This window comes from Epargyreus clarus, unplaced genomic scaffold, assembly GCF_041222505.1.
Source record: "Epargyreus clarus isolate Ecla_fem2 unplaced genomic scaffold, WU_Ecla_fem_2.2 ptg000007l, whole genome shotgun sequence".
NCBI classification, from domain to species: Eukaryota; Metazoa; Arthropoda; class Insecta; order Lepidoptera; family Hesperiidae; genus Epargyreus; species Epargyreus clarus.
This window is the reverse complement of record NW_027332215.1, coordinates 24,062,896-24,090,079: the sequence shown is the minus strand read 5'-3', so window position 1 is coordinate 24,090,079 and position 27,184 is coordinate 24,062,896. Positions and strand designations below refer to the sequence as shown.

At 35.2% G+C, this 27,184-nt stretch overlaps 2 protein-coding genes and 1 long non-coding RNA gene across 3 annotated transcripts in view; 1 reads left to right on the top strand and 2 right to left on the bottom strand.

Annotated features, from left to right (window-relative positions):
• Nucleotides 1-6,612: 6,612 nt before the first annotated feature.
• Nucleotides 6,613-10,905, bottom strand: LOC140743151 (uncharacterized). The gene is made up of 8 exons (XM_073074211.1): nt 10,873-10,905; nt 9,876-10,116; nt 9,631-9,738; nt 9,003-9,496; nt 8,417-8,519; nt 7,497-7,592; nt 6,850-7,005; nt 6,613-6,761 (listed from the first exon to the last, which is right to left on the bottom strand). The coding sequence occupies exons 2-8, from the start codon at nt 10,092-10,094 to the stop codon at nt 6,714-6,716; spliced, it is 1,224 nt and encodes a 407-aa protein (XP_072930312.1). The 5' UTR covers nt 10,095-10,116; nt 10,873-10,905; the 3' UTR covers nt 6,613-6,713.
• Nucleotides 10,906-15,357: 4,452 nt separating this feature from the next.
• Nucleotides 15,358-16,531, bottom strand: LOC140743712 (uncharacterized). Its single transcript, XR_012102499.1, has 3 exons — nt 16,375-16,531; nt 15,957-16,070; nt 15,358-15,492 (listed from the first exon to the last, which is right to left on the bottom strand). It is a non-coding gene; the product is annotated as an uncharacterized LOC140743712 (long non-coding RNA).
• A 475-nt stretch (nt 16,532-17,006) lies between these two features.
• Nucleotides 17,007-27,184, top strand: part of LOC140743710 (uncharacterized) — a 34,266-nt gene continuing 24,088 nt past the window's right edge. Inside the window, exon 1 of the mRNA XM_073075207.1 lies at nt 17,007-17,337. Within this exon, the coding sequence (XP_072931308.1) occupies nt 17,140-17,337 (198 nt within the window). The 5' untranslated portion in view covers nt 17,007-17,139. The remainder of the gene's footprint in view (nt 17,338-27,184) is intronic.

The window sequence follows — 27,184 nt, the reverse complement described above, 5'->3', positions numbered from 1 at the left end:
ACGATTCCAAGGAATTCCACTCACCATTGATAAAAGTCTAGGAGTACGAGATCTGGACCTAGGAGTTGACATATCGTATGATGTGCAATATCGGGATCATTTGGACATTAAGGCGAAGTTGACATCAAGGAAGCTGGGCGTCCTGAACAGAGCGAAGCGGTACTTCACTGCGGGGCAACTCCTTCTGCTTTATAAGGCGCAAGTGAGACCCCACATGGAGTACCTACTGCTCGCATCTCTGCGCAGGGGCACACCAATACCAACTTAACCCACTTGACTCCGTGCAGAAACGCGCAGTGCGAATCGTCAACAATCCGAGGATTTTCGATCGGCTAGAACCTTTAAGTTTACGGAGGGACATAGGTTGCACGGACGTTCTTGCCATGGACGTGCAAGATGTGGAATGAACTTTCTTCTGAGGTATTCCCGGAGCGCTATGACATGGGGCTCTTCAAAAAAGGTGCAAAAAGAGATCTCCTTCAAAGCAGGCGACGTTAACTACTTTCCCTCAGGTAGCACGTCTGCTTTATCGTTAGGTTCAAATATAAAATAATAATAATAATAAGCGAAAACATGTGTTCATAGTTTTTTTACTTATTTTACAACGTTTACAACAACAAGAACAAAAAAAGAATATTTCTTGTTCCGTGAGTAAAACCACAATTGGTAGGTACTGCAAATTAGCACAGATTAACAGATCTAACTTCTGTAGGTAATTATTTTTATAAGTAAACATATAAATAGGGGTTTACGAACATTGTGCGGAGTAACTCTAGGAGTGTGAGCTATAAAATATAATCTCACACCCCTACATTCATATATATATAGCTATAGTTAAAGTTAATATATAACATAACGTTATTATTACATAACATAACGTTCAATAGTCAGCGATGTCAAATGTAAATGAAATAGTCTCAAATCGGGTTGTATAAGGCTTAGGTACGCCCGTTACTTCATAACTTAATAATTAATCTAACCATTTTTACCGATTTTTGTCGATCTTAGTTAAGATAAACATTAGACAGAACGATTTAATAAACCTCATTTTTGCTTCATAAGCTTTGTAGTAGATAAAACTATTTTTGAAATATATAATTGCTACCAAAAAATAACTATGGAAAAATTGAGAATTAATCATTGTTATGCTTTGGTAAGTTAAGTTTAGCTTAAATTTACATTTATTTATGGTTCAATTTCGGCGACTGCGACAGGCCACTAGATATATTATCTTATTATCTATATACTACCTGACCCAGCAAACTTTGTACCGCCTCAAAATCTATTTATCAAATATATTTCATATAAAATATAGCCTATGTTACTCGTGGGCAATGTAGCTTTCGAATGGTGAAAGAATTTTTAAAATTGGTCCAATAGTTTTTGAGCCTATTCATTACAGTCAAACAAACAACGTTTTACTCTTTATAATATTAGTATAAATAAAATTCTCGTGTCACAATGTTAGTTGTCGTACTCCTCAGAAACGGCTTTATCGATTTTCACCCAATTTTATATGCATATACCTATATCAGTAGGTCTGAGAATCGGCTACTATCTATTTTTCATACCCCTAAGTGATAAGGGTTGTTTCCCCTTAACATTTTTTTTTAATTTCTGAACAAATTTTTTCACTTGCAAAAAGCTAATAGAAGGGTAAAAGCTTTGTATAGAATATATTCCGTTTTTGATGCTAGAAACCTAAAATTGTACTCATACTTTTTGAATGTACGAGTATACTCCTATACTATGTGTGTACCTATATCATAGTATTCGCGTACGAAGTCGTGAGTCAGAAGCAAGTATGAAATAAATTAAATCTGGTCTAAAATTCAATGTTATCATAATTTATAATTTACATCTACGCTTAATTTAAAAATCCTAATGTTCACCGGTCGCTGGTTATGATAATCAAGATGCTTTCTTGTAAAAATACGTACTCAGGTAATTCTTAACCTTAAAATTCTGAATTTTTATCATGAATTAAATTAATTGTATCCAAATAACTTTGAACATATTTAATTATGTAGGTTAACATAATCATGGAATATGTAAAAATATTTAAGGTTTTAACAATGGCATAATGCTGAAACCGTGCATTCGACAATTCTGATGAAAAACTATAATTAATTTAAATTGACTTTGACCTTAACTTGAGCTTTAATTTCTCTTATATCGATTTAAAAAAATATATGTAAATTGAAAAGATGTTGAGATCATCCAGATCTCGTACACCCGGATAGTTCTTTTGTCGCTCGCAATAAACTGAAATAAAAATTGTTTGCAGCATCTGGGTTTCGTTAGGTCCGTGCTCAGAACATTATGTAAGTAAATCAAATTATAGCACAGATATTGCGTGATGATTAAGGTCGCTTAGTCCAAAATTGGTGAAAAGACTAGCGACCGTCGTACATCGAATTATTCGTGACAAAACTGCCAGCGCAAATTAGTCACGGCAATAAAAATACGACGGTGTGCGCGATAGCAGAGTAGCTGGTTGTTCATGATTTAATCTAAAGAAGAAGATGAATTCCTCTTTTTTATCAATGTCATTAAAGGCCTTTCAAAAATGAGCATCGTGTGGCGCCCAATTTAAAACGCGGCGGTCATGCCTGGCTAATTTTTAATATTCATATGTGAACATTTTAGGACGATTAAGTTATCTTTTCGAAAATAATAACTTAATCCCTCGTTTAAATACTATATTTACTTTCATCCTACTTACAATATTTTATTTACAACATTGTTTTCTTGTTTTTTACGTGACATTTAAAATTTGTCCAACATGTTTTTCAATTTAAAAACAGTATTCAGACCGTCAAGAGATTTTGTGGGAAAATTTAAAAGACATGTATATGCATAAATACTATTAAATACTTACTAATGATTAAACAAAAAATATTTATAATTGTACATTCAATTATTTTAGAGCGATTTGAACATTAAAAAAACCGTTTAAAAACATTCTCTTGTAAGCTTCCGTTATTGACATGTTTCTCTATGCTTAGGGACCGACGATTTTAAATAATAATTTGAACTATGTTCTATTATGGCTTTATAGTTTATACCTGATAATAAAATTTTTTTCACTCGTATAAGGAAGCATCGCTTAATATATATTATGGGATCAATAATAAGTCTTGTTTAAGGTCGACTACTGGTCCCAAGAGACGACTATGACAAATTTATTATTTAGCCTGTTGCTAAGTATTTATTGTTTAATTTTGAAGTAAGAGCAGTGTTTAGTTGTAAGCTGTACAAAGAACACAGACATAATCGTCGTAACAACAGCTTGCCTAACAATATCAGTTTGTCAATTTCTATGAAATAGATTGCTTTGAACCAGTGCTGCTAAGAAAAGAAACTTACGTACTAACACTGATTTCTTAATAATACCTTCTTGCTTCTCCTGCTGCAGTGGTGGATCTAAATGTACCTGCAACCTTTCCGCCGATGCAGAAGAGCCGAAATGCAGTCCCCCGATACTAGTATCACAAATCTACCTCTGTATTCGTAGTTTAAACCGTTATAACTTTGAGAAAACATGGTGTACTTACGCAATTTTTGTTATACCGTTAAACCAATTTCTTTACGTTAGTCTCGCCCCTGGATATGTCATACAGGAAATGAGAAATAAGCCAAAAAAATCCTGTCGCGATTGTTTCAAAAATAATCTAATGTAGGTACATAATATGCAACTTTGCACCTGGCTTCAAAGATGATACGAGACTTGCCCAGCGCTGGGTCATTAATTATAGAGAGATTGGGATTATTATGATATAGGCGATTTCATCTCTTTCATTTTTTATTCCCCTAAATTTTTTATATGAATTTAGTATACTTAATATAACATATAATATAAATTTATAATATAACATATACATTTTGTTTTTACAAATGATTCAACAATAATATATATAACACTATAATAATACAATTTCTAATTACTCATCAGCCGTTATAACGTATATAAATCAAATTCAATTCAAGTTTCAAAACCGGTTAGTTACCAAAACGAAGAATATGAATGAAATGTCTGTGCAAGATTGCATTTGCAAGTTATGTCACATTATTCAACAACCTTGGAACTTTTGTGAACTAAGTAATTTCTAGGGCATGGTGTCTGCCATCTGGGACTGTGCTGCTCTTATATTACTATCCTGGGGCCTGACGTGTTGAAGTGATTGCATGAACTACAAAATGTCCTACACGACAACAAACTCTGAACAACAAAGAGGCGTGACGTAGTAGTGGTGCATTGTATCCAACTTTTGAAGCTTGAAGCGTAAAATCACAAGTTTACTCTGGCGAGAACCGGGGTGTACTATAGCACACCTCAGTAGCACACACTCGAAGAATATCGAACTGTACTATGACCGGCGCATCAACGAGATAGAAAGAAAACTTACTCCGCTACCGGTAATACTGATTATGCTTGGTTATGGTTGAGAGCGAGACTGAGCGGTATTGGAAACGGGCTAAACACGTTCAGACACAGATATATCGTGACGGAGCGGAGTCAGTTTCCGTCTTGATTCGTCCGCCTAATAGTCCTCAGAAGCGATCTTGAGCGATTAAGGGCTCTAGTTGTTGAATTTTTGACTCGTGTTCCTAATGAAGCAAGGGTTGAGGCTACTTGCTTTGAAGAATGTAGGGGCATTTCGCTAGGGAAGCAACGTTGAGTTCCTTTGGAAATCTCGGAGTTTACCTGTACGCGTAGTGCGAGCAAGTAAAAAGTCACATAACTCTACGTTGCCTCCGGTTCCGATATTCTTTCAAAATTTCTCCTGGAAAAAAACAATAGTATGCAGACCAGCTGAATATATGTCGTCCGTAGATGTTTGTAATCAACCCCATTATGGAGAAATGGTGGAGTCGGAGTCGATCCACGCAGGTTTTACTATGGAGAATTGGTGGAGTAGGAGTCGATCCACGCAGGTTTTACTATGAAGAAATGGTGGAGTCGGAGTCAATCCACGCAGGTTTTACTATGGAGAAATGGTGGAGTCGGAGTCGATCCACGCAGGTTTTACTATAAAGAAATGAAGGAGTCGGAGTCGATCCACGCAGGTTTTACTATGAAGAAATGGTGGAGTCGGAGTCGATCCACGCAGGTTTAACTATGGAGAAATGGTGGAGTCGGAATCGATCCACGCAGGTTTTACTATGGAGAAATGGTGGAGTCGGAGTCGATCCACGCAGGTTAAACTCTGAAGAAATGGTGGAGTCGGAGTCGATCCACGCAGGTTCTACTATGAAGAAATGGAGAAGTCGGAGTACATCTACCACATTGAAAAGTGCTTACTTGCTAACTAACTGAATCATTAATTGGGAATGATTTCATGAAAATTTTCCGCTATCGATAATCCAACCACCGAGAATCCACCGTACTTGATATTGATTGACATATCATTTCCATCACGTCTGCCGCACAAATGCGATAAGCACTTCATATCGTACCGACGCTATCGTCTCTTTTATGATAATTACATAGTAGTTATGGATTATTTGACAGTTATTTATTTCGAACAAGCGATTGACAAAAAAGCTCTATTTTATGCCCGGTACTAACATACTTAATCTAAATAATTAAATCTAATCGCTATTGTCTAACAAGGCTTGAAAAATGTCAATTTCTGCCTATTACAATTGTTATTTTTTTTATATTTTATCAAATTGGATGGATTTTCTACTGATAATAGGCGTTTAAAAACAAACAGACTTAATTTTAATGTGGAACGACATAAGTCGTTGGGGTTAAGTCGTGCTATATTCTGTGATCATTTAACATTCGAATTCGAAATCTATTAGTGTCTGCATCTTCGCCGTAGATAAGATACAAACATTCGGTTTGATGCAAGAATCTGAGAGATGCAAGAAATCCAAAAGATAAAAGACGTTCTTTAAATTTTCGGAAACGGACGGTTTAACGTACGCGTAACAACTTTTGGTTAACTTGAATAGAATTCATTTTCTTTCATTCATCACTCATAAATTACAAAATCCATTAGCATAACGTTGAAAACTGCGTGTATTTGAGTGTTCATGTAGACATTACTATAACAGTATCTTCTACACGCTACTTAAGCCTTAATTACGCTTAAACAAACTCTGCTGCACAAAATACTAATGAACAAATTTGGTAAACAGAATCAGTTGCAAAACTAGTGAAAGGGAGACGGCTAGACACGATTCTTGTGAGATAGAGCAAGATAGTATCTCATTACGTCAGCCTGCTGGTTATGTCATGAGGTGCTGGAGCAAGTGACTCACATGCGGGCGCACCGCGGCCGAATTTGGGTTTGAGGTCGCCTGCCTCGTTTATTTGCTATTGGCCGTTCTTGTGAAAACGTACTCTTCACGCCTTTTCATCCGTAACTGCTATCTAGTTGACTGTTTCGCTCTAAAACCACGAAGATTCCAATCGCAATGCTGCTACGATGAGCCGACAATTGTTTGGTACTCTTAATAATATTTGTAAATACATTACTCAGCATTATAACATATGCTTGCAATGGAGCTTCTTAAATACTAAGCACAATACTTTTAGGATTCCTATGCAAAATAAAAGATCGTGACACAATTAATTTGTGGTATTTATTGTTTGCTGGAACTTGCAGAAGAAAAAAATAATGTGTTCGCTAAATTCCTTTACTTTTATGAAAGTATTTAATTACATAGGAAACAACTATTTAGAAGCATATTATTGATAATTACATTGTTTGCAAGAAAGTGTAGTACGAGAACGTTGTTTTCAGAATCTGAAAAAAATATCAAACTTAAATATTATTATTAATTCAATTTAAATACCACCATGTTTTTGTGATAAATGTAGCAAAATTAAATTACGTTAGCCATGGTCTGGACGCCGACACCAACAAGTCCAAAAGCTACGATTTGGACGGGTTTCTGCACTCTGCACAACATGAAGTATACTATGCGCTGGTTCTCTACGCTCATGTACTGCCACGGTAGCGCGTACACACTGTGTATTAGGCTAATATTCTGAAAAACACATATTTGCGATAAATATATTATAAATTGAGATTAAATTATAAATTTGTGCAGCCTCGAATAATATATGTAGGTAAATAGCGTGTACTTGGTATCCATCTTAGAAGTTATATGTACTTCTTTGTCGTATTAAATAAAAAAGTGCGTGCATCAATATGTACACGCCCAAAAAGTGATCCATAAAACGAAAAGATCATACCTAAAAATATTTTAATAACATTTCCAAGAATTTTATTTTATTTAGACATAGTTTCGTGTCGGTACGATATGTTAACGATACGATACGTCACTATACGAAAAAAAGGAACGTTATCACAAATTAGTAAGACTACTGCTGTAACTAAATACCTATTTCTACTTTATTTACTCTTGTATTTATATGTAACACTGTAGATATCGTTTTAGGTACACATTTTATTCTCTGTTGAACTACTATTTTCTATTATGTAAGTGATGTAAGTATGTGATTGTGCTTTCAGTACCTTAGAATTTACTATTTCGAAAATGACGGAGGCTTGAGCAAGTTGCATTAAAACATACATAGTGAGAGGTCCAAAGCGAAAAATTGCATCCGGATCCTGCGCAATAATAAAATAATTAATAATTTTACTAAGTAATATTACATTGTAACTATCCAATCTTTCATTAAACAATTGTGTTTGCAGTTCATCCGATTAAGGGCCTGAGCGTATTGTCAGTACTGCACGGCAAAAAGTATTACTTAAAAGTATGGGAATAAAATTTAAATTTCGATGACGACCATCATAGGTGCAAAAACGGAGTTGAATGTTTAAGCCGTGTCGTGTCAGCAGATTCGGGATATGTCGGTTACTGTCTATAATCTCGTACTATTTTTTTCCATCTGAAATTATGGGATGAATTCGCATTTACTGCTGTAATCAGAAACAGTTTTGTGTTAACGAAATGCATTTAGCGCACAAGTACAGTAAATCCCCATGCTCATTAAAGTCATTAATAATCCGGATAAAATCACTGTAATGCGGGAACGTGAAATGCTATATTACGAACCTCAGTCTCGGCATCTCTCAAAATATCTGAGTATTGCTTCGATAGACAATTCATTCAATTTTCTGTTATTGTTAACTACGTGGTCTCAGTCTTTCGTTGTAATAAGTGTATCTACTGTTATATATGCTTAACTTATTCAATGTCTGCTCGTAAGAGTAATAAAATAATGATTGTATTGAGAAGAGACTGCGCCCGAGCACGAGCCGCCCGTGGGCGCAGACTAATCTTGGAGTTAAGTTGGCAAGTTAAACAGGAGCGTTAAGCCCTGTTGTTATTAGGTAGAAATACTTGTATTTCCACCGCCCTGGTTCCACCGCCTCCAAAGTTATAAGCAAATACTGAAAGTAAGAATAAAACGATGTTTAGTACTAACCCCTTGGGTGCATTCCAGCAATAACAGGCAAATACCTAATAATTGAAACAGGTAGTTAAGCCCCAACATTGGACCAAAGAAAGTCGATATCCTCTCTGTAAAACTGAAAATTTTGTTAGGAATGTTTTGATTCTATACTAACTGTAAAAATATGAAAATCAAATAATCATAAAATGTAAGGGCACGTCCAAATGATAACTATTGTATTCGTTCTTGGTGGAAAATAAGCGCTGGCTGTTAGAAGCAACAATGAGGCTTGCAGTTCAGTGTCCAATAAAAACCGATTTGGAAACCTTTAGTCGTTCTCGATGTCGACAAAAGTCCCGCTCCATCAATTGCAGCTTTCAATTAATGCAGACGAAGTGAGTTCGTGTTAAAAAAATCAAATGGAGTTGATGAAGTGTTCCCTTATTTATTCTTAGATTAGCTTTACGAGCGAATGTGACGAAAGCGCAGTAGCATATTTAAGCATATCAGTAAGAGTAGTGGTGATACTGCCCTTATTATCTTTTATGTCCTTAAAAAAAGCTTGTAAATTTATGAATACATATAGCTATAAGTTAAGTTAATTGTTAAAACAGTACACCTAATTATCACGTTATGGTGAAGAATAAGCTCCTTTAATATCTGTTTTATCTGAACATTCTCTTCAATATCGTACATTTCAACTTCACAGACAAAAATAGATTTTTCAGTGATTTCATTGATCAAATGGACCGTTTTTGGTTTCGGTATTGACTGCATATTTCTTGAAAGTATTTCAAGATGTCCAAGTACTTGAAATATCATTAAAACCAACAGCATGTCTATCGAGACGACAGAAACGGAACATAAATAGGACAGGAAAAAATTGACGATGGTGGCAATATAGAAGTGTTCCCTTTGATTATATCCCGGATACTGGTAGTTCACAGCAAACTGTAGGCTGATGTTTTGCAGATTGTGTTTATTGGAGGTGAAGGCGCCGTTCTTGAAGTTAACATACATAGGTGACAGGTTGAAAGACACAAGTCCAGATACGAGAGTTCCCATAAGAAATATGATGTAGTGTAGTGAAATTTTGTCAAATAGCAAAAATACCTAAAACGTAATAAATTAGTAACATTTACTAAATTGTTTTTAACTATAAAGAGAAAAATGGGATTTAATCAAATATTCATATATACATTAAAATACTACTTACAGAATGATGATTGATATCTCAATTTACTTACCTCTTTATATGTGTCTCCTTTGTGTTTGTAATGGATAAGATGGAATTCTGTGAGAAAGTTTGTGCACATGCAATAATAACTTCTTAAATAAGGCATATACAGCCTCCCCTAAAATACAAAATACATAATCATACTTTAAACAATACTTTAAATGAAATATCATTCTATTTTTTTAATAAACTTTGGTGTTTTAACGTCTTTTGCTAAATTTTGGTAAATGTGTTACCATACTACAAGCATACTACCATTGATATCACCGTCAAGAAAGTAGTTAAGTAAACATCTCCAATCAATAAAAAATCCACGACCCCGAAATTTTGATACAAGTACGTGACTTCACCGATGACTACCACCGTCTGTACTAGCATATATATGACGTGACCGTTGAGCATTGATGTCTGTCTGTCTTGCTTTAGATTTGGCCATCCGCCTATTGCCCGTAAACATAAGCGCAATAGTCTCATATAATTAATATTCAGAACATTTCTGCAAAAAATAATGTACGAGTATTATGACATAGCAAAATGGACATAGAAAATGGATTTCATGAAATCAACAAAGAATATTAACCAATTTGCGCATCTGTAGTCATTAGTGATTGAGACAAAAGGCCGATTCGAACGATCTGAGATACAACATTGCTAATTAAGTTTTATCTGGCTCACCAGTCACTACTAACTTTCTCAGTACATACCTATATCAAAATAACCTGCGCATTTCCACTGCATTGCAATGTTTTAAGAGATGGTAGTAACTCGCCTGCACGTCGTGAGGTGAGGTTTTGGAAGTTGGAACAGAGTTATAACTTACTAAATAATGTGTATTCATTTACTTACTGACGACCTATATTTTCCATTGTAATTAAACTTTGAGAAAGACAATATTAAATTTATAAACTGCTGGCATGTGTGTCACAGAGTCAACTTCCTTGTTCCTTGTAAAATGTATTACTATTAAAAAAATATACCTGATTTTATCTTATAATGCTATTAAACGTATCATTATAGCGTGGAAATTATAACAGGTGAAAAAAATATTAATCAATTACCTAGGCAACTAATGCAGCATAATTATCATGCTGTAGATTTAAAAATTAAATTCTAGTTAATGTTAATAAATAATTCATCGTCTTGTAGTTATAATAAAGACTAATCTATTATCAAGCTATTAGAAAAATTATTCCATTTACTTACGACTTAATACAAATTTACATAGGAACGAAATTAAATCACATCTACTCACGTGAAAGTGTTTCTCCTGTATTGAGGTTATAAGGTGAAGGTCAAAGTCAGGTATGTAACAAGTAAACAAGCGATGTAGCGCTCAGACGGGTTCTAGACTCACCAAAATTGAAGCGCTAAATTCGGGAAATTGGCATTCACATTCATGTGAGGGGTGCGACCAAAATCGAGGAATAAGCGGTGCATTTCTAGGAATATACTCGTAGTTAGGACATTTAATTTATATGGTACCTATGAAACATGTTACTTTATTTTAGGAAATTTAAAATATTTTAGTAATATTGGTCTTCTACTAGCTATATTTGTATAAAATTCTCGCATCACAATGTTAGTTACCGTACTCCTCCGAAACGGCTTAACCGATTTTCACCAAATTTTATGTGCATATTCAGTAGATCTGAGAATCGGCTTGTCCCTGTAGTACCGGGACCAGAATAGGGCTACGGTATCCCCTGCCTGTCGTAAGAGGCGACTAAAAGGGGCTTTCGGGGTTGCGGGCGGCAAGACTGGGAGCTTAAACCGTCCAGCAAGCGACCCCGGGAAGGACAGCGGTTTGTGTGGTCGCATATCGCTGTAATCACCAGGGGATGTAAGAGGAGCGTAAATTGCTCCCTCCAGGGCAGAGCCCGATAGAAGAGCATCGCGTTAGGAGGACTCCGGTTGTGTTCCGTTGGAGATCCCGGAGTTCTCCAACAAACGCTGAGGACGGCCACCGGGGGGGAGGGGTCTGGTATCTATTTCTCATACCCCTAAGTGATAAGGGTTGTTCACCCTTAACATATTTTTATTTATATGGCAACACAACGTTTGCCGGATCGTTTCATAGTAATAATCTAGTATTCTTCATAGACATTGGTAGCTTTCGACTGCCACCCAAGCGCTTAGTACGTTGTAATATCTTTTTTATTCCACTTCGAGGCACAGGTCTTTTTTCTCGTAATTGGCGGATTGGTCAGAACAGCTGTAGTAAGCGGGATTGAGTTCTGCATGAATGGACATTCGGAAACGGGACGTCTTTGCTATGACAGAACGGTTGGCATTCGTAGTCTCGACTGGGTCGGTTCGGGCGCAGTGTTGCGCTCACCGGTGACGACACAACCGACTGGTAATATTTTCCCTGAGTCAACGACACGAGATGCGATGAAAGGCACTCTGAGCGGGCCAAGGTTGCTTCACGTAAAGGGCACCTGTGCAAGTGTGCAATCTTGCATTGTCATTCTTTTAAGTCCTTTTCCCCGCGCCGACGTTTTTTTATTGTAAAGAAGTTTCATTTGTAATAGAAAGAATTTATTTACCTATTGATATTTATAAAAAATCAGACTTAGTCTAGTTTTACATTTTAGACAGATTTAAAATAAGGCTGTTTATGTGTTTTCACGGGTAGTTCAATTTGTGTTGTAAAGGAATTTATACTGGTATTTATAAATAAATATTCAGGCTTCAGTTCTAAATGATACAGATAGCTGAAAAGTTATGGATTCTAATTACAGATTTTTACATGCTAACAAGTGATAAGGAAATACTTTTACAAACGTTTCGAATCTCGTGTAAGTACATTTTAGATCGTATTCTTAAGGTATACGTATAGTACCTGCTACGAGTATCATCTCGTACACGTAACCTACCGGACCATGGCATGTTCCCTTCTCATTTTGAGAGGATGCCGCACTGAGTAGTATTCAAAGACATTCAGTTTTAACGTAGGTTTAGTGTTGTACGTAAATATTCGAAAATAACCGGGTTCAGGTTTCTTGAGGTATACTTCTTCTTGAGGTATATAACCTTGGTTTCTGTCAGTGGCGAAATGTTACATAGGTAATGGTACATTGATAATATTAACTTGTCGCCCGTCAAGTGGTCGAAATTATTATTTAAAGGAAAAGAGAAATAATAAGAAGTTATAATTATGTCTTAAAGGCGCATGAAGTTTAACTATTAGCACCTGACCAGTGAGGCGGGTAATGGCCAGAGCTCTGCTTACGTATTTGATATAAACAGACAGTTGCTTAAGATTTTATGGGGGTTTGGACTTCAACCTCGCACCTCCTCTGAATAAGACTATGGTTACGGCTTAAAACTCTTAAGTTAATAATAAATAAATAGTGTGCCTTTAAGCTCTAGCGTACTAAGGGGGGGGGGGGGCTCTGCCCCGGGCCCCTGGTCCTGTGGGGCCCTCAAAGGTCGTCAGGGGTGAAAAACGTAGCTGGAGTCAAACCATCACTGAAATACTTATGCGTCGGCGAATAAGTCATTTTAACACATTTGTAATTTCGTAAAATCAAATCAACTTTATAGACCTCATTCAACATTTCCACCCCGGGCCTCCAACGACCTTAGTACGCCACTGCCCTTAAGGCACCACAAGACTAGATAAGACCATAGTGGTTACAAACTACAAATAGATAGCAAAATCATTACCGTTCGCCTTTACAACAATGTAGATACGTATCAGAGCAACACGTTATATAACACCACAATTTGTAAATTGAGAAACTTGTGCCGCTCGAGAATTTTTTAATAGTAGTTTTGTAACATTGAAGGAATAGTGCTCTAGATAAAACCCTACTTTATCTTTGTTGTTTTTGCTAAAACCGTAACGTAATTTGAATGGAACAAATATGCCCAATCCGGTTCTAGTATGGAGAATGAGAGCACTTTTAAATGCAAACTTATAAAAAATATGTAGTAATAAAGTATAGGAAGATAACGACAACACTTTTACATAAAATTAAAAATGCTATTTCCAAGTATACGTTGTTTTGTTCCACAACATTGTACATTATTTAAACTTAATTTAACATTTTTTACAAATAGACGTTCACCTATCAATCTAAGATCGAACATATTAAAAACCAGAAGCAATTGTAAAGCGAATAATTATCGTAATGCAATGCGGTAAAGTTTACAAAATTACTGTACTGTGGCGGGGGAGTGGCGCAACTAGACAGCATGTACTTACACGTTGCGCGACCGTTCTTCAAAATCCGATAAACTTAGGCAAACGGTATTGCAACTGTTGATGAGGCGGTGTGAGCTATAGGAGACAATTGACGCAATCCGACGATGAAGTTCTTTAGGGTCAAGGAAGAAATGGTGTTCTAAATATTTGTAAAGGGTTTCGGTGTTTAATTGTTGTGTCCCGTGCGGCTCCGGCTGAGTATTTTTGCATTTTTATAGAAGAGCTTTAACATGTTAATAATCCATATATGAAATCTTTTGTGGATAGGGTCCTTTTCGTGTAATTACGTCAAATTATGTTACTAATCGCAGTACCTCCTCTATCGTGTAATAAAAAACAAAACATGGCTGTTCTTAACTTACCAATAGGCAAATCGGCTCTATGTTGTTCAATAGGTATCATGTAAATAAACATTTAAGCAGTTTGGGAGAAATAATAAAATAGGCATTGGATTCTATACTGTATTTATTGTAAACAACTATTTTTTGCGTGACATGGGCCAATATCCACCATAAAGTGCATACATAGGTACTCGACGTGAAACAAACATTAAATTTTAAGTAAACTATCTTGTTGGCAATAGGTATGTTACATGCTTGAACGACATGATTCGATTTAGGAGGATTTGCTATAGAGTTAGATGGGAGTGTCCTTTAGTGCAATTGAATTATCTTAAACTCTTTATCCTTTCATCGAATCGGATTATGTCATTTTACTATACTTGTAATTTAATAGAAAATGTTTTGGATTTATTGTAAGCCGGTGAGAGGAGAGCTATGCTTGGAATTTCGCTATGAAATGTGATTCGCAACGATGAAATCCATAGATGAACTAAGCTTACCGACATAACTCTCAAATTTCGCAGGTTAAGTGGCAATGGGCTAGCCACACCGCTTGCAGGACCGATAACAAATGGGGAAGGCAGATTCGAGTGGCGACCACGTTTAGGCAAATTAGCACAGGTCACCACCCACCAGTTGACCGACGGCCTGAAGATGACGGCGGGAAATCGCTGAATTCAAAGGACACGGGACCGGTTGGAGTGGCACCAATTAGGGGAGGCTAAAAGGCTGAAGGATGGATGGATGTGGACAGGATGGACTCACCCAAAATGTATTGAGAAATTAAAATTATTGTTGACTCCAGAAGATGCATCCTACATTGTGTGATTTAATTTACAACTCATATTTGCCATAATCTATGAAATATCTATTCATCTATATTGGTCTATGTAGGTAAATTTGTGATAGACGCTGTAGTCGTTTTAGTATTCGGTACCATAGCTTGACCTAACGTTAGAAGATAGGCTTGATTATATTGGCCCTCCTTTATTGTACCTATTACTTTTAAGAGGAAACATGAAGAAAATTGCGTGTTCCGTGTGTTGGTCTTAAAGCCGTAAAAATAAAACGAGTATTACATTTTGGATGGTCACAGTTTAAGTAAGGGTCAAAAGCGACTAAAGAATGGACTAATTTGTAATGTTGATGTAAAATGTTCATGGATTAAAGTCTATAAATCCTGAGGCTACAATGCGACTGGCTTGTGTGAGCACGATTAGGAGGAAGGTGAAGGCGACACACACAAACACAATCTCGATCAGGTCGAAGTTGCTGCATATTGTCTTGACAGTTGTATCCGGAGCGCCCATCTTGAACGACTCTGCAATATAGTGTTCTATCATTACTTCCAAACCTGACTTACCAGTATAACAAGATTTTTTTGAGACAAAAAGGTGAAAGAGAAGAACTCACAAGAAATTTGAAGAACCTATTTATACTTACGCTTTAAAAATAGCAAACTTTTAACCATTAAGAAAATTAAAACAGTGGTATTATTCGAGAGAGAGTAGCAAGCATATTAAAATGCTGATACTCCTCAAGAGTCAAATTTGAGGTATATTGCCAATGTGTTGTTACCTCCTTAAAATTTATTGGTCTGTCTTATTTTAGTTATACGCCATTAAAATAAAATACAATACATACAACCTCTTATATTTACAAATATCGATCCCAAATTAACGTCGCTAATTAAAGTTCATGGACTGTCTTCATTTAGAATTCTACTTTACACGCAAGCACTTTACATTTATAATAATGGGTAAATTGTATGTACCCGTAACTTACCTGCATATAAATAAGTTCAGAACAGAAGTACGAAGAATTAGAAGAAAATCTTTTTAGCGTATTTAATGGCTTTAATGGTCAAAAGTATTGGCGGTGGAACTGTTAATGTGTCATCTGTTGGAAAATAAAAATATTTTAATTCATTTCACTTTCTGTAATGCTTATAGTTATAGGTAGAAAGTAGGTATTCATAAAAAACTAGCCTGCTTAAAAATGATCTGAATGTATTGCTTTAAAATTAAATCAAAATGATACAGAAGTTGTAGGGTCAGTTATTATAAAAGTGATATATCAGTGTTCTGAGATGTTTCTAGCTTGCAATTTGAGAAATGTAAAGATTAGGAATTTCGTAAAAGCAACGGGAACATTTGCAGAATTTATAAATTTTAGAAACTTAATGGATTTTATTATAACTTACTTTGCGCGGTATGTCCTTCCATATCATTTATAATTTTATTATCATTATGGATTATCGATAATAGAAATTAAAAATAATTTAAACTACATAATAAATATTTCATGATGGCTGATGAATTGTCAAGATAAAATATTGACAATAATATGATGTTATATTTTTTCATACTTTTCATAGTTTCATAACTATCACTTACGAGTATTTATGTGCATATCAAAACAATTGACAATATTGAGTTTGAATTCAGGCGCTAGTCACCTTTAATAAAAGCAATTACTAGTGACATCTAGTGTTGGTTTTGTGATTCAAATGGTTGCGTAGCAAACTTGCAGTGAATGTAAACAGGTTCATGAACATCGAAGATATAAAGATGTGTTTCATAACTGCGAAGAGACTACAGTTTGTTTTAGTACCGCTAAACATCAATAGATGGCGCTTAAATAAATAAAGTATGAAAAAGTATGTAAATCATGTTCTTAAATCACGATGTTAAATAGCAATTGTTTTTTTTTGTGAATTTAATACTTAACAAGAACTTAATTAATACGGTAAGATTTAGAAAAATGGTCTTACTTTTATTTTTACGTTTTACCTGCGCGTGTGTGCAGCAGGTGTGACAAACGTACGCGGATCGCGGTTTCATTCAGCCAGTACAATGTTCACGTTAAATGTTAACGGTCGTGTCGAATGGGACGACGTGTACGCGCCTTTTTTCGTTCCATTCAACCGTCAAAGTTTGTTTTGAAACAGCGCCTGTTTTGAAACAAAATGCTTGCGCAATCTAGAGACTGTTTGGAGGAGGAATTTAGTAGGCCGGTGGAGTCCATAATGAGATGTGAGGATTTCAAAAGCAACTTTGCCCGTAGACTTTCAAATCGGTACATCTCCAGGTCGCCGGTGTCTGGTCCCCGGCAAGACTCCATGCTGAAGCTGCGTTTACCTGACAACCGAGAAGCCCCATCTAATGTAAGTAAGCCAGAGGAAATTTAAAGCATTCGTAAATGCATATTACACATAATTTGTATGCAATAATGTTCTTTCATAAACAGCGCGTGATGTTCCAAATTTAAATGTTAACGACTGTAATTTTAACGTAACTGTTTTTGATAACAATTTAAATGTTTCCTTGCCGGAAGTGAAGAAATGAGATGACTGATGGTAAACAAAGAGGTCAGGGCCCATTCTTGCCAGACACCCATAGGCGATTTTATTTCTTTATTAATTTTATTTATTTCATTTGATATTTTTATTTGTTTCATTCATGTCTGTGTGTGACATATTCATTACTTAATTTGTGGCATTTTTACTATATATGATGATTTCAATATTTTGCGCATATAGCAGTGAAAGTACCTACATTGGCTTCACTACTATCAACGTTACTATTAGTGAAGTTTTATATGTACATACGCCGGTAGTAATCAACATCTATTTAATTCTCTTTGGGAAATTGGCACTGGCAAACCATAGGTAATTAAACATTCTTATTATCCTCAACTTTTTTAACAAGCATAATCAAATTTGTAACTTCCACATGCAGTAGAACAAGTTTTTTTGGTCTAACCAGAGAGGTATCGCCGTCACACCTATTTCTAGCGTGAAGCAGTTTTTGCGTTTCAGTGGAAGGGACTGGATGACGACTAACTTACCTAATAATGAAGACCATCTTAGTCCTCAGATGTGGGAAGGCATGTTATGATCGAGATAGAAATGGTTTCTTTACGGAGTAGGTTACGATTGTCTGTAGGCTGGAGTTACCACTTACCGGACTGCATGCTCGTCTGCTGCTTCAATCTTATAAAACAAAACTTCAGCTAAAACTGCTAGTCCGCTCTGAAGTTGTTGCGAGCAGGTGTAGTCTTACAATTTGATATAGTGACGCGATTTATTTCTATATTCAGAGCGGACTAGCAGTTTTACGCGGACTATACCTTCTTAAATATGTATTTGTTATGTATGGTTAGGATACCTATTTACTTAATTCTTATTTATAACCACCTAAATACCTAAACCATAATATAAAAATATAAAGCTGGCAAGTGTGCGAAGGTAAATAATTAAATAACCAATGTCTTCCTTACATTATTCACGTACTTATTGTGATATGTTGCTATAATGCTGGCGTACGATATCCTTATTAGATATTTGGGACCCGTTTTTTACCTAAGTATAAAATACGTTTCCGTTTAAGAAACTGTCCCATATCAAACAGTACTTAGAAATGTATCCACTATGGTTTTACATACAGTACATACGAGGGCAGCATCATCTATTTCCAGCGTGAAGCAATTTCGATCATATATATAATGTTCAAACACTTGTTGTAAATTATAGGTATTTGAGTGGATTTCACTTTGTCTAAGATCAATTTGCTATATGCTCGTGACAAGCGGCCGCTTATCCCATTCGCCGCGACGTCCTCGTAAGCGGGATTGCAAAACTCCGATAAGAGACGATAATATATTGTTGACTTTACACCTGGACCAATAAATATAGGGAATCTTTAAATATTTTTCTTTGCCAAACGTGTGATTCAAATAATCCCAATGTAAATAATTCGTGCTGATCATTAGTAATAAATAATTACTCGATCGTACTTCATATTAAAACTGACTGTTGCTAGGCAGTATTTAATAATGTGATATTAAACATGCAATATAATTTATCAAATATTAAATGGCTAAATTCCTTAATAACTAAACATATAAAGAAAACCCTGCATATCAAAAAGATTGAACGATAGGTAAATAAAAAACTACAGTACGGTTTTGTATGTTTGCATCAAACAAAATACTGTTGCAGTAGCCAGTAGCACCTAACGTATGACTTTTAGCTATTCTTGCTGAATAATATTTATTATTGGATTTGAGTCTAATGCTTCATCATCATCATCATCAACAACCCATTACTGTTCCACTGCTGGGCGCGGGTCTCCTCTCAGAATGAAAAGGATGCTTATTTTCAGTCATATATGATTGAATTATCTCATGTCTTACTGTACACGGAAGTCGTCGTGAGGAAACATATTATGTTATTTGAATGAGATATATCTAATTTTGGAAGGTGTCTGAAATCTATCAGTATGCATTTGTGCTACTTTCTGCTACGCTTGATATTGCCTTAATCTTGTCATTCACATAAGCGATCCAGGAGAGGAATTCGAGATATGTTTACGATGATGAAATGTTACTCTACAAACACGTAGAATATGAAGCTTGTAATGTCTTTGGGGTTAAGGAAGGCAGGCATTCAAAAATAGACTAACAAAAGCAATAGTCATAAACGTGTCAAGCCCTGTATATCTAACAGTTCAAAAAGATCGCAGATTATATTGTAATGGTAATATAAACTGAATTAGATATTGCGATACTACTGTTCGCATTAGAAGTGCCTACTGGATAAACGAATGCGCCTATTGAGGTTGATACGTTCTCACACTCGAAAGATAAAAGTAGAATTGTAAAAGCTCATTAACAATAAATAACAAAGTTGGTATAATCCATAGCCATATGTATCTTTGAATTCTGCAGAACTTGCCAATAAATGAAATTATAGTAACTTTGTTTCACTTTACTAAGGGTAAATTGTTAAATGTTATATTAGAGGTGTCAGAACGAGGTTGGATTAAACTAGAAGGTACCACCGCTACACCGGATTGTATGGGGAAAGCAGTGTGGTGAACCCACACCTCTGGTCCTGCGGGGCGTCCAAATGTCTAAAGTTAATAAAACTGCTGAGCATAGGGAGCATAGATCATAGATAGCAAGTATTCAGGCTAGTTTTGAAAACATTGATGACCTTTTTTTTTTTTGTTATCGAGGGGGAAACCTTCAAAAGGTACTCGACAACGTGGGAGCGACGTCGGGTTATGTGGGATTTTTACCGCACTAAAACCCCCCCGGTGGCCGTCCTCTGCGCTGCGTAGAGGGCTCCGGGATCTCCAAAGGAACGCAACCGGAGTCCTCTTAGCGCGTTGCTCCGTCGGGCTCCGCCCAGGTGACTTGACGCTCGCCGCACTATCTGGTGTGTACGACGGTATGCGACCACACATACCGTCGTCCTTCCCAGGGCCGCTGGACGGGCGGTTCGAGCTCCCACTTTTGCCTTTCGCAACCCCGGAAGTTCCCTTTTAGTCACCTCTTACGACAGGCAGGAGATACCGTAGCCCTATTCTAGTCCCGGAACTACAGGGACATGACGACCTTTTCTTAGCGACTCATTTTATACATGGTACGACGTAATACTTCTATGGCGACTTTATATCGTAAGTAGGTTTATTTTTCTTATATGATCAGAAAAACGCGCCCTCTTTAACTCATGCCAGACCCAAATCGTACCTTCTACTATTAACTTCTCTGAAAAGAGTGGGTTTAGAAAATTATTCCGAAGAATAGTTACATAGGATTTAGGATCTTTGATCATCTATAACGCTGACTGTGCGTGCTGTGGTAACGGTTCTCAAGTATGGGTACAAATTAAAGCAAACACTGATTCTGACGGAAGTGCACAGGCAATACCATTGTGAGTGGAAATGTTCGCGCGATATGAAAGGTAGATAAGGACACCATTGTTTCTTGGGCCTCATATCTCCTTGGCCGTGTTGGATGTGAGAATTGTAATCAATTGCAGAGGTTTCCTCTTTTTATTTGTTAACGTTATCTGTCTTCCATATAGGTAGTTTAAAGAATAATCAGTTTGTAGCCAAAGATTTCTTTTGCGTATATTTACAAATTGCAAATAATCTATATTGGCGTTGTAGATGATCAAATCAAAATAATTCCATATTTATCCTCGTATTTTCTTAAACCTTGAAATAATTAAAATGAATTAAATTTATTTATCACAAAATCTATTACTATAGTCTGGTCAAGGTTTTTGTTTTTGAATCATCTATCACATCACTGCTAACAATTATTAACAGTTTAATAAACGACGCCATTTGATTTCGGTCTAAACAACAACATAGTGTATTGAATTTTAATGTCCTTCTTATTATCTTATTTGTTTTGTATTGAATTTTATTGTCCTTCTTTTTTTTTCTAATCATACCTGATGTAGGTATGATTTGAAAAACCTTAAAAAGAAGTTGATATGTGTAGAGGCGTTCCACAGACGTATTTAATTATTGATTTCAGGCAGTTCCCCTGACCAGACGTAGGTACATGTTACACATCCATGGGTGCATCCAGTGCGTCCAGATACCATTTGACTGAGATTACAAGCTGTTGCCTCTTAAAAACGTCATGTATAACGATTATGTTGGCACCCAGTCAGTTGCGGTTCATATAGTTCAGGTCATGTGTCAGTCCCACGTTTACGAGCGGCGATCCGTTACGTAATTTCCGGGAATTAAATGCCAACTGCTAAGTTATGCGCGGGACTATTTGCCTATGTCTTGAGTTCTCAAGCGCCATTAAGATTGAAGAAGTAATATATAAAAAAGCATTAGGCCGCGTACGTGCAAAATGTGGAATGACCTTCTTGCTGAAGTATTTCCTGAACGCTATGGCATGGGGCTCTTTAAGAAAGGTACAAAACGAGTTATTCTTCAAAGACAGATGCAGTGGCGATTCATCTGGTGTTGCAAATGTCCATAGGCCTCCTTTCCATCCGATATGAATATATACAAGAATCTAAATTCAAAGAAAGATACGAGCTGTGTAAAGTACAGCTACTTACATTTTGTTTATTGCAAAGCGATTCTCATCTTTATCCTCCCAAACGACCACATTTACAATAATATAAATGTGGTCGATTCATAAGAATATTCAATACTTATTTAATACTATTGCTAAGATGTCAATGTTATTGCTTAAGATCTAATGTTATGTTAATATGAAAAAATCAATTAAAATCAAATGCTTGAATTAATCTAAAACATAAATATATGGTAATAAGGAGTAGGAATTTTCCATTTTTAAAAACATTGTTTATTAATGTGCATCGTGTACCGAGGGTAACTTACGATTCAATATATAAGTCTGAAATACATAGATTTGCGAAACACTCTTTTCATTCTTTTTAAAACACTAGATGTGCGAGTTCTTCAACTAATACGTTTTTTTGGCATGTGTATGTAAGGTTTAGTATCTATAACTTTGGTGATCACCAGTTTTACTTTATGTACCGGCAACGGTAAGAAGTATATTCCCTAATTACCTACTTAGACTGCAGTGAAGCCATCACGACTTCTTTCACCTTTACATAGTTTAGTTTACTATTATTTAACGACAAATTAAACATTATTGGGTCTTATTATTATTTTACCTAATTATTTTAACACACTCAAGTTTATCATAAGTAGGTATTACAACCGTATTTACATATCATAACAATTTGTAATTTTTTATATACAATAAAATTATTATTTAAATATAAGCGGAAACCCTGCCAATATCTCGCCATTAGGTAATTAAGTGTGACGTGCATATGCACTAAATTATTCCATTTGCATGATAATGCGTAATGGCTCAAAATATCATCATCGACAACCAGTTCCCATCCATAAATAGCCGCAGACAGGTATTCTTAATTATTTTTAATGGAAATTGTGATTTACTGTAGACAGGTAGTGAATTTGCAATATTTTATGTTCTTTATGTACCTATTTGAAAATGATACATATAACGTTTTCGCTATAACTTTAATAACTTTTTTAAATATGTTATATTATATGACTAGGAATTTCAACTAATCGTTAATGGAGTAGTCGATTGTTAATAAAGTAGTAGATATTAAAGCCCGTCCACGTACAGTTTCTTAGTGATTTACAGTAGAATCCGTTTACTATGACTCCGTATATATTGACCAACCGCTTATTATGACGTAATTACACAGCGAAGTTTGGTTTTCATATAAAATTCTTTGTAAAAATATCGGATATAATGACTTCCCATACAGTCCCTTATCATGACCCATTGTCGATATATTATGTTCGGTTTTAATCACCGACATGACGACATGATTTTTTACATCTTCGGTAATGTTCGTTGACCTTTGTGGTCACGAAACCTAGACTCAGATTCTTTAGCAGCACCGGAAATGTGGAAAGATTATGTTGACATTGATAGCGCTCTCCTCACATCCGAAGCACCAACCGATGAAGATCTCGTACAGAAAATGAATGTTAAGGAACAACTCAAAAGTGATGAGGAAGAGGAAGTCGAGGAAGAACCATTACCTACCGCAGAAGAGGCATTAAAGGCTGCAGAATTATAATCACAATTTTAATAGCAATATTGAAAATGATTAACGTGCAATTTTTATTTTGATTTATTATGCTCTATTAAAATACATAAGTACATATTTATATAAAAAAAAAAAAATGTTACGTAACGCTTTGTATGACGCCCGCTTATTATGACGTGTTTGTGTATTCCCTTCGATGTCATTATAAACTGATTCCACTGTACTTATTATTAAAATAAAATCGAATTAATACAAATTATCTTTACGTCACATATTTCGTGCATATAACTCCCATTATGTATGTATATAAGAAACAGGTTCTCTAAGAAAAAGGTAAATGTAATACGTGTAACGGATACCCAGTATCGACAGTAAGGTATTGTAATAAGATCAGTATCGCTCGATGGTCTTGACATACATAGGGGTCGGTGGGAACCTAAATAGGCATCTTGTCTTGACTTGTGACGATCTCCGACAAATGAACACTAGCATCTGACACGGGGTTTCGCTGTCTGCGGATATGGTCCTTTGACTAGAAACTACTATTAATGAAAATGCAATAAAAAGTTATAAATGCTCCAATCTATATTGTATTCGGTAGGGTTTATCTAGGTAGCCAGAAATGCCAGCCAGTGTCTTTATATTAGTTTGTTTTTTTCAATAATAAAATATATTTTTCAAGAAATATTGAACCCTGAAATCTGAAATTTTAAAATTTACCGTACACCTTTAGCTAACGTTAATATGCTAAAGTCGACCTTAAATATTATTTATAAATGATCTAACCAAATATTTTTAATGTTTGGGTCACCGTTATTATCTAGTAGAACATAAAGAGGCTTGCTGGTATTAGATCACATGTTAAGGTCCTAACAAACAAATTATCATTGTTTCATTCCTCATGCCCATCCCACTCTACAAATACAAAAACGATGCATTGCAAATAATATGTCAGTTTACAAATAAAATAGTTTGTTTTTCTAGCTTCAACATAAACTAAAATTAGTCCAAACCGGTTGTTCTTGAATAAGGCTACTCTAAAAAGTAGGGAGTTGGCTTCAACCATTGATACTCATTTCTGTATTCTCAAGACGGGCTGTTAAAAACAGTTTAAGCTTTTTATTGAGTATTCGTCATAATGTTATATGGATTCGTTTAGCAAATCAACGGTTAGATATTGACTTGCTCTATTTATTCTTACGGATACCTAATTGTACGTATATCATTGACAGACTTTACATTGAATACACATTATTGTTATGGTATTGTTTTTCATTTACTTAATTAGTGCTATAAGTTTTAAATTTTTGAGTATCATTAGGGATCCAAAGATCTTTAGTAAATAAGATTTTAATTATTTGCCATACTTTCTTCATTGTAGCAAATCATAAAATTCAATATTTTTCGACGTAAAAAAATATTTTTCTTGGAATTCCTTCTACAAAATCATACGAGATATAAACTTTTCACAAGAATTATAGTTGAGGCCTTCATGCGTTTTCGTTACAGTAAACGACTCTTCCTTTAAAAATTATCAGTTCGTACTTGACAGAGTTCGCCAGCAAGGTCTGCGATAAAATCGAAGGGGAATAAAATTAATTGGTGGATCCGTATTTAAAGTCACTCACATGCAAACAAGTTTCGTTATTCAAGTTTTTGTTGATACCTACTGGTTTTATTGTTGCAAAATTCGACTAGAAAAGAAATCCAGTTGTTTTTGTTATAAATATAAATCAAAATAACCGCCATTCTCCAAATGCATATGGTCATTTGCGAAATATTATGTCAGACTAGATTTTATACTGGCAGGAATAGAAGGGCGAAATTATGCTAAAGTAATGTAGATGAGCACTATTAAAGGATTGATAAATATTGGATAAGAGCTTCTCATTCGTGTCCTTTAGTGGGATTGTCATCATTGTCACAGCAAAGTCAGATACTTAGCGCCTCGTCAACTGTCGCCTGTCTGTCGATGGGACATGCTTTGTATAAATTATAGGAAGGTTCTCCAATGTCAACCTTCGGCTGATTTTTATTCATATATCAATATTTTTTGGGTATCTATTACCGTTTATATTTTTTATATTAAATATCAAGGCTTTCCTGGGCTTTAATCTATACATATATATAAAAGCGAAAAGATACTCACGTTCAAAACGTATTAATCAAGGTTTTGACTAAACTACTGAAGCTAGAATCATGAAATTTGATATATAGCTTCATTTTATAATGTAGATGCGTGCTAAGAACGGATTTTTTGATATTCCACCGTTAAGGGGGTTAAATGGGGGTTGAAATTTAGTATGAAAGTCCGTCAGTTTGAAAGCAAAGTGGATGAAAATTGGTATTTAGCTTTCTGATTTAAAGTAATAAAAATCTAATCTTAGGGGTGTTCCAAAATCTACCCTAAAGGTGGTTAAATAGGGGTTGACAGCTTATTTTAAATTTTGCCATTTTGGAAGCCAGCTCTTTGAAAGTTAGCCATTGCTTTACTGGTTAGATATAAAAGAACTTTAATTCTACCGTTTTTGGAAAATCATCCCCTATGTGGGTTAAATAAGGGTTGTAAGTTTGTATGGAATTCCCCCAGTTTTGATGTAAACTCTATGAATTTCGGTATTTGGGTTTTCAATTAAAAATAATTAAATACCTATTTCACCATTTTTGGAAAATCAACCCTTAAGTTGGTAAAATAGGGATTAACAGCTTATTTTAAAATTTGCCAATTTGAAAGCCAGCATTACGAAAGTTAGTCCTTGCCTTACTGGTTAGATATAGTGGAACTTTAATTCTACCCTTTTTGAAAAATCAACCCTTATGTGGCTTAAATAAGGGTTGTAAGTTTGTATGAAAGTCTTCCAGTTTTGATGTAAACTGTATGAAAATCGGTATTTGGCTTTTCGATAGAAATTAATTGAACACCTATTTCTCCATTTTTGGAAAATCGACCCTTAAGTTGGTAAAATAGGGGTTGACGGTTTATTTTAAAATTTGCCAATTTGAAAGCCAGCACTATGAAAGTTAGCCATTGCCTTGCTGGTTAGATATATATAGTATTTAAAGTTCTACTATAGAGATATAGTAGAACTTTAAATCTACCGTTTTTAAGAAAATCAACCCTTATTTGGGTTAAATAAGGGTTGTAAGTTTGTATGAAAGTCCCCCAGTTTTAATGTAAACTGTACGAAAATCGGTATTTGGGTTTTTGATAGAAAATAATTAAAGACCTATTTCATTGTTTTTGGAAAATCATCCCTTAAGGTCGTAAAATGGGGGTTGGTTTTATTTTATTTAAACTCCGTTAATTCGGAAGCAAGGACTATAAAAACTTGCATTTGGCTTTTCTGTTGGAAATAATAGAACTTTTTAACACCATTTATGGAAAATCTACCCTTAAAAAGGGTAAAATAGGGGTTGAAGATTTGTTGAGATGTCCGCAGATTTTGAAACAAATTCTATGAAAATTATTATGAAAGTATTCAGCTTTCTGATTGAAAATAATAGAACACCTATTTTACCGTTTTTGGAAATACAACCCTTAAGTTCGAGTAATTGTAGATAGAATTTTATTTTAAAATCCGTTAATTTGGAAACAAGGATCGTAAAAATAGCATTTAGGTTTCTG

Bases quoted from the DNA above. Each gene is read 5' to 3' on its own strand.
- LOC140743151 (XM_073074211.1), bottom strand. From the start codon at position 10,094: ATGAGACTATTGCGCTTATGTTTACGGGCAATAGGCGGATGGCCAAAT. The intron at 9,739-9,875 runs GTAGTATGCTTG...TTTGTATTTTAG, and splicing joins TCTTGACGGTGATATCAATG to GGGAGGCTGTATATGCCTTA. The intron at 7,006-7,496 runs GTACTGAAAGCA...TGTGTTTTTCAG, and splicing joins TCGAAATAGTAAATTCTAAG to AATATTAGCCTAATACACAG.